Raw genomic sequence first — 13,907 nt, forward strand, 5'->3', positions numbered from 1 at the left:
TTTTTACCATTTTCACCATCCCTTCAAATTGACTTAAAATATCAATTAACACATTATCATCTTGGTGTATGAGCCATGACTCTCTGAACCAGGTGTCACAGTCAAATCTTCCTTCAAATTAGTCTTTAATAGACAGTAGTTATATAGTAGTTATAGTTATAATATTAGAGAGGATGTTCTTCATTCTGTTGATGGGAGATTTAGTGTTACACCTCCATAAACTTGGCCATCTCACAAGATACAGATTTTAAAAAGACGAGGCAGCAGAGGCCAAGATATCCTGACTTACAGCTCTAGTATGGGTCAAGCTTCAAAAAACCTTGGCTCCTACATTTCCCATAATGCAACCAATAGCACTTTTTTATGAGACCACTCGAACTTGGTAAATGCCACATTTTTTAATCTCTAAGCCTAAATCGAGAGAACCCTGGTGGCATCATTAGGGTTTTTCAAAGCTCCCTCCAGAGCTGCTGGATTCCTCTCTATGATCATTATGGGATGTAAAAATGCAGACTTTACATATTATACAATATAATTTAACTGACAGTTGTTTCACATCTTTTTTTTTTCCAAATGCCTTTAACTTAGATAAATCATTATTCAGGAGAAAAATGTGCAAGTGGTGTAATTAAAAATTGTATTTGCTTGATCATTTTCATTGACCGCTTCATCAATCACTCCCACTTGCTCAATACACCAGATATTTGTGGTGGTTACTGTTCGAGATAAAACTGCAGTGTGTTTACCCTCAGGGTCTTCAGTAAGCAATGAAATATGGATATGCCATGAATTAAAAAGTTGCAAGAATATCTGCTGCTTATGCTCTCGGAGTGCTCTGCATTAGTGGGGGTTGTGCACGCTGGCCATCAGTTTGATTGATTAGGCAGGCAGTTCTTTCAATTTCATGGACAATGTCACATTTCCTTACCCTATAACCTCAGAGAGAGATTTAATGGTAATGAATCCTGGTCCCTTAGTGAGTTTAATGTCATCCAGGTCTGGACGTGTGGCAGTGCAATGTGAAATGTAGTAACACTTCCCGCTCTGAGAAATGCCTCTGCAGTGAATGCACGCCGGCGTGCCGCCATAAATCTGCCGCTGTGGTCACTTTCAATTGCACTGCCAGTTGAGAATGTGTGTGAGCGCCATACGAAGTGACACATGTTAATGAATATTCACACAGGTAGTAATGCATGCAGTGATATACTGTAGCTCCATAGGAGGCTGGACACTGGAGCATGTGATTGCAGAGAACAGACTGATTTAAGTCTTCGGCAGGATTGTTTTCCACTGAAGGAGTTTCTGTCTCTGCTGCTGCTCGGTGCTACGGGAGGAAACAGAATCCAAACACTTCATGTCTCTCCTCCCGCTGTCTGTCTGCAGCACCGAACACAACTCTGGCTCCAAGAATACAAGAATCAAAGTTATGGTTGATGTTATAGTAAATGAATGGATTAAAGTTGATGGTAAATCATATTTCGAGCAGTGATATCTTTTTGAAAAATGAGACAACCTGACGGACATCTGTAGCACTCAGTGAGACATGCAGATTGTTGAAAGTGCACTTCTAGTGTAAATGGACATCTCATTGTTGAAAACAGATGATGTATGTAGTCAGTTTGAAAAAACAATAATTCATTTTTGTCGTTAGTGCCCAGAGGAACATTTTTTCCACTGTGTTTTTTTCTCAATGGGACCATTAACATCTAAAGGTAAACACCATGAAGCCATGTTAGGTGATTAGCCTCCAAACGTCAAGACTACACATGTAGTTAGAAACAAGTGCTTGATTTGTCAAAGCGACCTCAACTCATTATCAGAACTCCTGCAACAGACTTAAAACAGAAACTTTAATGTTTGTTTCTTCATCACACTCCACGTGTGATTTTCATCTTTATCTTCCCTTGGACACAGATGGATACACCACAGATGACATCGTATTCTTCTGGCAAGGAGGAGACAATGCTGTGACGGGCGTGGACAAGTTAGAGTTACCTCAGTTCTCCATTGTGGACATCCGCTTGGTGTCCAGGGAAGTCAGGTTTATTACAGGTAAGACTTTCGTAAAATCATACCCACTGCAATAAGGCTGATAGTGTGTCCACTGAATACACAATGTTATTGTTACGTGGTCTATGAACACCTCTGCATCCGTAACCGCTGTGAGTGTGGGCATCTGTAAATACGTCATCGTCACTGTGGGGAATGTGATTATATTTGGGTCATGCAGAAAGACAGTTTTCTTTTCAGTACAGCAGATTGTAGGTGGCCATTTCCTGAAGTACCAAACGTCTTTATTCTCAATGAGAACAGTAACTGAGGTTGTTCACTGACATATTTCATCATGCGTTTCAAATACAAACTGAAATACTTCAATCTACTTTACTACTTGTCGTATTCCCACATTTATTTTACTTTGCAGATTGACGTTCTACATGCTAACACCATATGAATCACTTAGATACTATCATGCATTACTTGCACCAAATGAAACAGCTGCAACATTGAAAATGCTGTGTACAGGTTCATTTAATGACTAAAACAACGCTCTGGAATCGGCCATTTTGAATACAGAATTTTATTATGATTTATGTTTAGATTTTGTAATAAATTTCGGGCGAATCAGATTTTTTTTCTGTCTGAAAGTTGAATGAGAGGATCAATAACACTCACGTCTGTATACGAAATATGAAGCTACAGGCAGCAGATGATTATCTTATCTTATCTTAGTTTAGCTTAGCTTAGCTTAGCGTAGCTTAGTTTAGCATAACAGAAAGAGTAGAAACAGCAGGAAAAAGCTAGCTTGGCTCTAAAATAAAAAAAGAAAAGGTTAGAAATGTATGTACCCCTGAAGCTAATTAATTGGCAATGTATATCTTGTTTGTTTAATCAGTAAAAATAATAATAAAGTGTAAAAACAATTTGTAGTGTTACGAGGAGTTCTGTGCCTATTTTCACAGAGCCAGTTTTTCCCTTTCTACAGTGTTTAAGCTAAGCTAAGCTAAGCTAAGTGCCTCCTGCCTTTGGCTTCATGTTTAGCGCATGGACATGAGAGTGGTATCGATTATCTCATCTAACTCTCAGCAAGAACATGTAACTTCATACATGTTACACGCGGTCAGGTGTTTGTCTAAGTGATCTAAAAGTTTTGTGCGAGCGCAGCTGTAACCATAGCAACACCACAAGCAACAAAATCAAGGCGAAAGTCAAATTTAGGTGTAATTCTAATGTTTAATGAAATCTGTGAACATTTGTTGCAGCCATTATTCTTCAAAGCGCTCGGGTGATCTAAGGCGTTCGTCTCACACTTGATGAAGTATGTATGCTAAGGTATTGATTCATTAAAAGATTTACAGGAACCTGGAGATGATGAGGTCATCCATCATTGTGTGTTCCCCATAGCAAATAGCCTTTTAGATTAAAACCATCACACTTATCTCAAGTCTTTTTTCTTTGGTGACAAATTGGACATAAAACTGTGGATATGATACATAGAACAGAATTGAACTATTATTTAGAGTAATTTGTATAGTTTCCAACCTCATAAATATGTGTATAGCTGAAGGAGAGCCGTCCAGCCTTGATGTTTATATTGCTTTGTGCGTCAGTATTGTATTGTTGTGGTAGTTTAAATTAAAGTGTAATCAAAAGACCAATTAATGCCCTGGCACAACCAACTGAGACATTCCTGCAAAATGTGCAAAATGGAATGACTCGCCACCTCACAACCACATACAGTACATCCTCCTCCCTGTGTTAGTGTAATGGCACGCGCTGCAATTATGCACCTCTAAAACGCCCTTTTGGTAATGTTTAGAGGACGGAGAAAGTGCGAAAGAAAGGCAGAGCAGCTCTCTGTGACAATTCTCAGTGGGATGCTGGAGCTGCCTGCTGAGATAGGGGGTTGCAGAAAAATCTGCCGTGTTTGCTGCTTTCTGCCATGTTTAATTGGAATCGAACTTGTCCCTGGAAAGGAATCCATCGCTTTGGGGAAATTAAGTGCTCCATCTGAACAAATGGAGAAATGACTACCCTGCGTGTTGTCAAAGTGCAGAGTTTGGAACTCTCACCCGTTTCCACTCTCCACTGCTCTTTTCTAAACTATCGCTCCATCCTTCCTCCTCTCAGGTTCATATCCAAGGCTTTCACTGAGTTTCAGGATTAAGAGGAACATTGGATATTTCATCCTGCAGACATACATGCCCTCCATCTTGATCACCATCCTCTCCTGGGTCTCCTTCTGGATCAATTATGATGCCTCTGCAGCTCGGGTGGCCCTGGGTAAGACACAGCCGCCGCTGCGTTATTAAAACTCCTAACTGCTCCCATGCACTGGAAGCTTTGTAAATAACCTGATTTAGCTTGACAGATGTAAACAAAAACATGCTAATTAACAAATATCTAAATCTGTTTATGATATGTTGAAATATGCACTGAATAATTAAGAAAAAAAAATGTTTTAAACTTTTTTGCGAGTTGGATAATTGGGTAATTAATCATCAAAAAATCGACACTGATACAAATATCAGGGGAGCTAATTATTTAATGGCAGGGAGTGTTATAATACACCTGTACACAGCAGTGTACATTTACTCTCTACAAGTGTAATTAGATACAATTTGGGGTTATTTGTACATGAGTATTTCCAGTTTATCCTACTTTTATTTTACTTTTAACGGCAGTAGATTAATGCCACACCTTCAGGTTGTACTCACTCTGCAGATTCCGATTTTCACAAACACCAACAAACAAAACTGTTATAGATTAAACAGCATTTAAAGTAGGTATGATGACCAGCTATAACATTTATATCCGTTGTATAATATTCTTATAATATGACAATGTGAGTACTTTGCTGCTGGTCATGCTGTTGTACGTGAATGCAGGGCTTTATTTTTCCAGTGTAGTATTGATGAACGTCCTCCGTCACTGATCTGCAGCGATGTTGGTCAGATGATGTCTGTGCAGATGTGAATGTGTCAGTGTTTAAACACAGTGTCATTTCTGTCTGACGGTGAATTGTTTGTCTCTGTGTGTGCTGCTGTACTCAGGTGTGACAACGGTGCTTACCATGACAACAATTAACACCCACCTTAGGGAGACTCTCCCAAAGATTCCGTATGTGAAAGCCATCGACGTCTACCTCATGGGCTGTTTTGTGTTTGTGTTCCTGGCCCTGCTTGAATATGCCTTTGTAAATTACGTGTTCTTTGGCCGGGGCCCTGCGCAACAGAAGAAAATCAATGAGAGGCTGAACAAAGCCAACAACGAGCGCACAAGATACGAAGAGAAGCGCCTGAGGGAACAGGTTTGCAACTTCGTCTGCTGCCTCTCTGTTACTCCACGTCTGTGTGTCAGTCAGAGTTCAAGCACAAAACAACTGTGTTCTCCACATAAGATTTCAAGCCATAGTCATTTAATCCAAAGACACATATACAGCATTCCCTGAAGTAATCTTCCAGAAGCACACTGATGCCACCACAGCCCGAAATGCATTCACCAGCCATCATCCATTGCTTCTCCCTCAAGCACTGACGGCTTTTTATCGAGCATAGGCTTTTTCATTGAGATAGTGATTCATCTAGCTCAACAGTGGTGTAAACATTCTCATTTCTTATGTAGGTTGTTGTCTATGTTTATGCTGTAGGCTTCATTCATTCTCACTCTGCTTCCTTGTGGTTTAATGTGTTCCAACGAAATTAGACAAAAGTTGAAAGCGCGGGATGAGAAGGCATTGGCACGTTAACAATTTGTCGATGGGAAACGCTGAACTAGTCAGACTGAATGAAGCCCCCTCCCCCCTGTTTTTTGTGTGTGAAGTGCTAAATGCTGTGTTTATTCAAAGTTGTTCCTGTTGACTTTATGTCCTTTAATCATTGTGTAAATCCTAGAAAATGTGCTTATTTGCCAGTATTTTAGAGCCGTTTTAATATTCTCTTCATTTTTCTTTCACATTGCAAGGACTCCATTTCCGTGCCGTTTCAAACCAACACCTTCAGGTCATTTACACAGCGAAGAAATCTGTATCTCGAGGAACAAAGAAAAGTTGGGGTACATGTATTTAGAAATCATATCAGCTGTAGGCCAGAGCCTCACGATAAAGTCAGATGATTAAGTCACTTTTTTTTACAAGTGAAATTCACTAGTAGATTTCTGTTTAAAGAATCTTAACTATTTCTGTTGCATGCAAAGAAATGACATTCCATATCATCCCTGCATTTTGCTTTAGCCTGACAGTTTCTGGGATGGGAGGGGGGGTTAATATAAGTTTTATAATTAGGGGAATCTGGGGCTACAGCTCGACACGACCGCCCTCGCTGACGCTCCTATCCCCTCTCCTCGCAGGTGGATGCTTACGGAAACATCCTCCTCACCACACTGGAGATGAACAACGAAGTGATGCCTTCTGACGTGGGGAGCAGCGTCAGTGACTCTCGGAATTCAGTCATGTCCTTCGACAGCTCCGGGGTCCAATTCAGGAAGCCCATGGCGCCCCGAGACGGCTTCAGCCACCACTCGCTGGATCGGAGCGCCATGCGGAGCCGGGCCAACTGTCGGCTAAGACGACGCTCCTCCAAGCTCAAGTTGAAAATCCCAAACCTTTCAGATGTTAGCACCATTGACAAGTGGTCCCGGGTCATTTTCCCCATCACCTTTGGATTTTTCAACCTAATCTACTGGTTGTACTATGTGAATTGATGTGCATCCCACTAGGAATCATGGGCCATATTTTGAGAGCACATTAAATTGGCTTTGATACAGTTCCAAAATATGTATACACATATACAAGTTGAACATATGTATATGCATATTTCTATATATTATATTTATATATACACGTGTGAAATCTGAAGGACCTTTCTGCTGTACAAAATATTAATAGGATGACTTGAATGTTTAAGAATAATTGTGAGAGAAGAATTTCAAGGCTTTGAGTTTCTTTTTCCTCCTGAAACAAACAACAAACAGACAAACAAACAAACAAACAAACAGAGATCCCGCCAGGGGTTTTTGGAACTAAAGACTGCATGATATTTTTGCTAAAAAAAAAAAACAAGAAAAAAGAGAAAGTGAAAGCTCTTGAGAGAGAAAAGATGTCTCAGAGTCCCATTGACTTTTTATTGATACTCATTGTAATCAGAGATCCTCTACCGCAGCTCATGAAGTCAGTGGTGGCTTGTCTGTTCAGGCATCAGCTGAGTGAGATCCTTGACACCCACCCCCCTCTCCTTTCACACCCCTCCCCCCTCCCCCGTCCCCAACCCTCCCACCGCTCTCACCCCTCCCACCACACACACACACACACACACACACACACACACACACAACCCCACCCCACCGCACCCCACCCATCCACCCATGGATAACATGCACGGAAATCTCCGGTTCTACTATGTACAGCAACCTTGTTTGGATTATGTGTTGTTCCTTGGGTTTTTTGAAGTGATATCGTTCTCTTTATCAGACATCAGCTCTGGTCTGCTGGTCTCCGTCAGAAGGCCGTGTGGATGGGATGCTTGAGTGCCGCGTTTCCCGCCCAGAGTCGACGCAAAACTTGTATTCCTTTCTCTTCTCATGTTATTTTTAGAAACATGTCCTGGGGGGGGGGGGGGGGGGGGTCTTTTTTCATTATGGTTAAAAACAAATGCTGATTATTGTAGATATGATTTTGTCTTGAAAAATACTGTGATTTCAGAGAGTGTCAGAAGATGTTCTAGAGCTAGGGCATTATGAGATAAAAGAGTCAAAGGTATGCATTACTCATTTTGATTGTTTGAAAAAAAAAAAACATATTATGTACATTTTATCATTCAGTATTCTCATGAACGTATACTTGTACTGTTTCTTTCCTCCTATTGACCGATTCACACGCTCTTTAGACGCAGAGTTCATCAACGTCATATCCTGCTTTGTGTTTCGCTACAAGGACATGGGGGGATCGCTTTTGTGAATCGTTTGAGATTATTCCACAGTGAAGATGTGAGAACATGTATATTCAAAAGAGTCAACATATCCGCCCAGAGTTTGACCAGTAGTCATTCAGTATACAGTATTTCTTTGTTGTTGAGCGTTTCTTCGGTGTTGGAGTCAGTTTCTGAGGGCAGGATTATTTGACTGGGATAGTGATGGGCAGCAGAAGACGTGGGGAGAGAGGATTCAACGTTTCACACCCAAACTCAAATCAGTGCCGTCGCACCAGTGCTCTGAAGCCCGAGGATCAGACACGGGACGGATGCGGAGATCCTCAGGCTGATAAATAGCCATGAATTCAAATGACGACCAAAAGGCCTGTAATCCATAAACGTTACTGTTTTGTTTTGCTCTCAAACACACACACTTCATTTCCAGTGCTCAGGTTCATTTCCAAAGGGAAAAAAAAACTGTTGGACCTAGATTTTTCTATTTATTTATTTTGAAATCAGACTGAATAATCAAGTGTTTAATAGTTGTTTGGTTTGTGTAGCCACCAAATAAACTTAAAGTCCGAACATTAGATGGCTGAAGCAGCTGGACAGTGGATATTGTACGGAGGGTAGGAAAAAGAAGCAGGAGTATCAGTTTATCATCAGAAATACCCCCCCCCCCCCCCCCCCCCCCGGGCGTAGTACGCATAAGACCACGATAAAGGAAGACTGATCAGAAACCAATTTGTCTCCACCAGTCATAGTGAAGTTTGTACAGTGATGTGGCCCGAGTTTAGTATTTTTGTTTCCATTTTACACGTTGTCGTCATATTCTTATAGAAGCAAATGAAGAAAAGAAAAGAAAAGAAAAGAAAAGAAAAGAAGATCACCTTTAAGTATCCAGTAGTCCAGACTGACATGCAGGAAGACGGTGGAAGTAACAGGGAGACGTAGTGAGTTGGTTTTGTTTCTGTCTGCAGCCCAACAATCTGTCGTTCGTCTCTCAGTGAACTGTGAGTCCAAACATAGTGATTAGTCTGAAATGTGAAGAAATGAAATTTGTTGTTGTTCATGTGAAACGAGACAGTGAGTCAAAAAGAGCCACAATGAGCGAAATTAGTAGCGAATGTCGAGAGGAAACGGCCTCTGGCTTCACATCTGACCATCTCGCAGCTCTGGAGCAGCTTTTACATATTGAATGGTCACGTGTTAGTTCTTCACAAGTTGCCAAATGAGACTGAAATGAACTTGAAAACAGTAGCATCAGTTGTTTCTACAGCCTTAGTGAAGACGGCCCAGGAACTGATCAATCGCTGCACTCAGAACAGAGTTGGACAATTTCAAACGGAAAGGATCAAAACTGATGCAGCAGAACCAGATATTGTCTTTTTTTTTTTTTATCCCACTCATTTTTCTTTCTTGTCAAAATCTTGTGCCTACATTACCCACAATGCAACTCCATCCCCTTCAGTTCTGCGAGAGATTCAGGTGCGTTATGCTAGAAGTGGCTAATGTAGCCTCGAGATGCTAGCCTGAAGCAGAGGTGAGGAGCAGGCTGCAGTCTTTTCTTTCTCTAACTCCTTCAGACAGTTTGTTAGATTTCCTGTAGCTCCAGGTCAACACAGCTTTTTTTTCATAATTTTTTACTTTTTTATTGATTTATTTTTTTACATATGCCCCCCCCCCCGCTCTGGGTGTAAAATGGAGCTGAATTGAGAGTTCCCCTTTAACTCGTATGTATGCTGCAATTGTAGTTTATAAAACGTGAGGCGCTCCAGAGACGTCGTTACTGGATATGATTCACTGTGATGATTTTTGCAGATATTTGGATTGCATTCCCACAGCGTAGATTACTTCACGGTTGGTGTAAACGATGTTAGACATGGATTGTGGTGTCAGTCAGCGGCGGGGGTCACTGATGTGCACGTTCACATTCATGTTTCCAGGCAGATTTGTCCTTTACAGGTTTTTGAAGAAATAAGAATAAAGAAAGGTGGTGAGAGTTTGTAGAAAAAATAACACTTATTTTTTTCATCAGTTCATTCTGGTCTGCACAGTAACAGCTCGTCAAACTGTCCAGAGGCAATATGATGGATCTTTCCAAAGGGTTGAGTCAGACTATGAGGCCAGCAGCACAATAATATGAGATTTAAGGCAATTCTAAGTGGTATTTGAACTAAATCAGTGGAACATGTTCAAGTAGAAAGAAACCTTCCTGTACATTCGTACGTAAAGTATCAAATTCTCATTGAGTTTGGTTGATTCCCAGTAATAACTACAAACATGCCTATTCAGGTATGAACTGCTTCTTTGAGATAGCTGATGCATATCTTTACTGAACTCCAAACACATCCAGAGGAGGAACATTAGCAGCCCTTGCATGCTCGCAGTAAATATATTCACCTCTCATTTCACTCAGAACATGTATTACCTGCTTTCTGGACATGAAATCAGCACATTCATCCCAAAAGCTGTGAGGATGTTCTGTTCTATGCTTTTCCTTTAGGATCGTTGCTTATTCAAGAGAGAAAATACATTTCTTTTGACACACATGTTCAAGGAGTAGAGGAGGAGAAAAAAAAGTGTTGAACTGATTTCAATGTGAATTTTCTTGCCTCTAGTGTATATGTGTAATTACATGTGAATTGTACTGTAAATATGATATCTTTCACTTAATAGTTCTTAATGCATGAACAAAAACATGGCAGTTCGTAATACCAGCTAGCCTCACTGCTAATGGCATGGACAGCTTCTCTAGCATTGGCATACTTCTGCAAACGAAACCTAAAAAATGAAACACAAGAAATACATGATGTGGACGAAATAATGGAGAAATCAACAAAGTCTTCTCACAGTGAAGGAGGTGCTGGCGGCTCTGAGCTCGTAAGAACGAGGCTAATGCAAATGCCGATACAGATTTTCCCGGGAATGACAGAACGCCCTGGTTCACTGTCAGCCAATGGGACGGTGCCATCTTGAATCAAATGCTCTAGTTGAGTGTTCCCACTTTTCATATCTGAACGGACCTTTTTCCGGGAGATTTCAGCACAGTACACCTGCAGCGTTTACCTCAGCGAACAAATCACGTAATCGTCCACGAATCTGCTAAATTTACAGGCATGTTCGGCTAGCTGGCTTATAGAGGCTAGAGGAGCAGGGTTGCCTTAAGAAGGCGAGAGGGATGTTCTTTCCTGTTCCTCAATAAGACACTCAGCCAACTGCCAAAGTGTAGCTGCTCACTTACACTAACAACAGAGATCTGTGTAGGTTATCTCCCCGAACTAAATATGTTTAGCTATGTGAGGGTGTGATAAAAAAGTAGTTCCCTGGGTAACAGTTCCACAGATGTCGCCTGGTTCTCTTCAGCTAAATTAAACCCACTATTAGATGTCATCTCACATCTTGCCATAATTACGAGCTCGGATTTAATCTGGACAAAGTTATAAATCATATTACTCCCTGTTGATTCCAGTCTGCGTGTTAGGGCGTTTCATCTGGGATTACACCAGCGCCCCGTGCAACATGGGCCGAGCCTGTGAACACAAAACTGTTGTGTGAGTTCTGAATAGTTCTGAGGCCGACCTCTCCTAAAAAGAGTGGACCACCAGTTTCATCCAGAGCACGGCCGACAGACTCCTCACTGTTGGAAGAACTTCTGTTGCTGCATTCATTATTTTGTAAACCTTGTAGGTTTTGTTTTGCATGACCTGAGTTTTGAAAGGTTTATTTTCATATATTTTTACTTCACACCATCTGATTCATCTCCACAGCCAGGAAAAGAAAGATCCAGTGTTTACACGCTCAAATTGCACTTGTTTTACAGCCAGCTCTATAAATCTTGTGAAACAAACTGTTCGTAAAACTGGAGGAAAAATGTAACCGTAGAAGGTACATGGTGTGATTCCTTTGAATCGCGAATATGTACTTCTACAAATGTATTTACTGTAAATCACGCCGTTTGGAATAGATGCACCAAGTGCATGCTGTAGTTTTATCAGGTTCAGCATAAGCATCAACATCAATCGCCCTTCAACTACAAAGGATGTAAAGGATGCTCACCAGTAGCATCTGAACGTAAGCCATGTGATTGCACACTGAGTGGGTGTTCCCTGTATTTTCTCTTTAATAAGTTGCCTCTGGTTACGGTCTGTTGTCGATTAATGTGTGATGAAACCTGCAAGAAGCTGTGCTGATTCCCAGTCACACATCAGTATACCTCCCGCTTTCAAAGGCTCGACCAGGGAGACTTTGTCATGTTTAACCAGTAGGTGAGAAAGATTTTCCAACACTTTATAAAAAAAAAAGAAAATTGGCAACGAGAAAGAAAAAAACCCACAAGAGCAACAGCCCATTTATTTTTCACTATAAATTAGTAAATGATTTTATTCATTTCTGTGTTCATTTCTGATTTACTGTATTTGTTGCATTTGTTATGGATTGTTATTCTTACTGTTGTTGTTGTTTTATCATAAGAAGGAAATGTACTTCATCTGATATACTGGCACTGGAAGAAAAATGCATTTGGTTTTTGTACTGTAATTGTTTTGTTCACATTGGGCGCTTATTTGATTCAGTTGTTTAATAAGGTGTTTGATTTCATTTGGAGTATCAGTACTCATGGAATCAACATTTGTGTAGTATGAAGTTGTATTTTTTTTGTCAGTGCAAATTAATGTTATAGTGTCAATCAGCTTTTTTAGGTGTTTGAACAAAATGTGTTTTTTACAAATACAAGGTGTTCAAGTATGTGGTATAAAAAGGGTTATCATTCAAACAACAGACTTTTTACAAATAAAGGCTTATACAGTAAAGAAAGCTAATGTCTTTTCATTTGCCCTTTGTGGACTAATATACAACATTGTTTCATTTGACTCTTTATTAATTTATTTTCAGATATTAGTCCCCAAAAGGTAAATAGCACACGATGTTGCAGAATAAGAGGATCAAATCAGGTATTTACCACTGCTGTTCCAGGTTGTTGTCGGAGCTCTCACCTCCTAGTTGGTGTCTTGCTTTTGATAAGGACTGTTGGATATGAAGACAGTCTGAAAACAAAATTTCAAAAAAAAAATCAAGAGTGTCTTCTTTTAATTTGATTACAAAACATTGCGCGTTTATGAGAATATACCTCCTTTCATACCCTATTTCCTGAATAAAGACGCAAAGTGACTCCTGCTGACACGTGTAATATTTGCCCCTTTTTCAGTTCAGGAACTATTAAATAGTATTTTCTTTTTAACGGAGTTGGCAAATATAAAACGATCTGCAGTAGTAGAGGTTGGATAATGAAGCTTTGTGGCCTATTTGGGGCAGTTTGAGTTCTGCATCTGTAAAGCTGTAGATAATTAATTTGTTTTGTGAGAAGGACAGATGCAGGTGTCCTCTGGATGAGGACATGACGCTATATATGGTAACACATTTGGACTTTTTTTTTTTTCTCTGATCCACTCGGGGCTTGACCCTCGGTGAATGTTTAGGCGGTGAAGGTGAAGAGAACGGCCTCTAAATGTGGCTGCTGCACCTGGAGCACAGAGAACAGCAATGATCCAGTGAGACATTTGAAATACTGTTTTCCACATAAACCTCTAAGCACAAGGAAACAATGTGTTGCTGTCCAAACCAGCTTATAGATTTTATAGATCGAAAGCAGAGGTGATTTGGAGGCCAATAGGTGCAACCTCTGTCCCAATTTTTATGTTGATTAAAAGCAGAATTTGTCTAGAAAACATAAATGAAATTCAAAACACATGAGTAAAATATGTTGTAGTTTCCAAGTGAACCGGAAGCTCATTTCACACACGAACAGATGACACCGTTACTGAGGCTCTCTAATGCTGTTTACAGGAGTCATGTTTGTAGACACTCATCTTTCACTGACTGCTCTACATATGACTGAGTCCTCTCTGTGTGGAGACTGCATGTCCCTCCCGTGTCTGTGTGGATATCCTCCGGCTGCTCCAGTTTCCTCCCACAGTCCAAAGACATGCAAGTCAGGTCCACCGG

At 40.5% G+C, this 13,907-nt stretch overlaps 1 protein-coding gene across 2 annotated transcripts in view; it reads left to right on the forward strand.

The window, feature by feature from the left end:
• Positions 1–12,719, forward strand: part of gabrb4 (gamma-aminobutyric acid type A receptor subunit beta4) — a 53,213-nt gene extending 40,494 nt beyond the window's left edge. The window contains exons 6-10 of one of the 2 annotated variants that reach the window (XM_056398081.1): positions 1,915–2,052; positions 4,129–4,281; positions 5,052–5,308; positions 5,962–6,051; positions 6,346–12,719. In XM_056398081.1, the coding sequence (XP_056254056.1) occupies positions 1,915–2,052; positions 4,129–4,281; positions 5,052–5,308; positions 5,962–6,051; positions 6,346–6,699 (992 nt within the window). In that variant the 3' untranslated portion in view covers positions 6,700–12,719. The remainder of the gene's footprint in view (positions 1–1,914; positions 2,053–4,128; positions 4,282–5,051; positions 5,309–5,961; positions 6,052–6,345) is intronic. The other variant, XM_056398083.1, reaches the window with a different exon arrangement.
• Positions 12,720–13,907: the final 1,188 nt, after the last annotated feature.

Source organism: Seriola aureovittata, chromosome 15, assembly GCF_021018895.1.
Source record: "Seriola aureovittata isolate HTS-2021-v1 ecotype China chromosome 15, ASM2101889v1, whole genome shotgun sequence".
Taxonomy (NCBI): Eukaryota; Metazoa; Chordata; class Actinopteri; order Carangiformes; family Carangidae; genus Seriola; species Seriola aureovittata.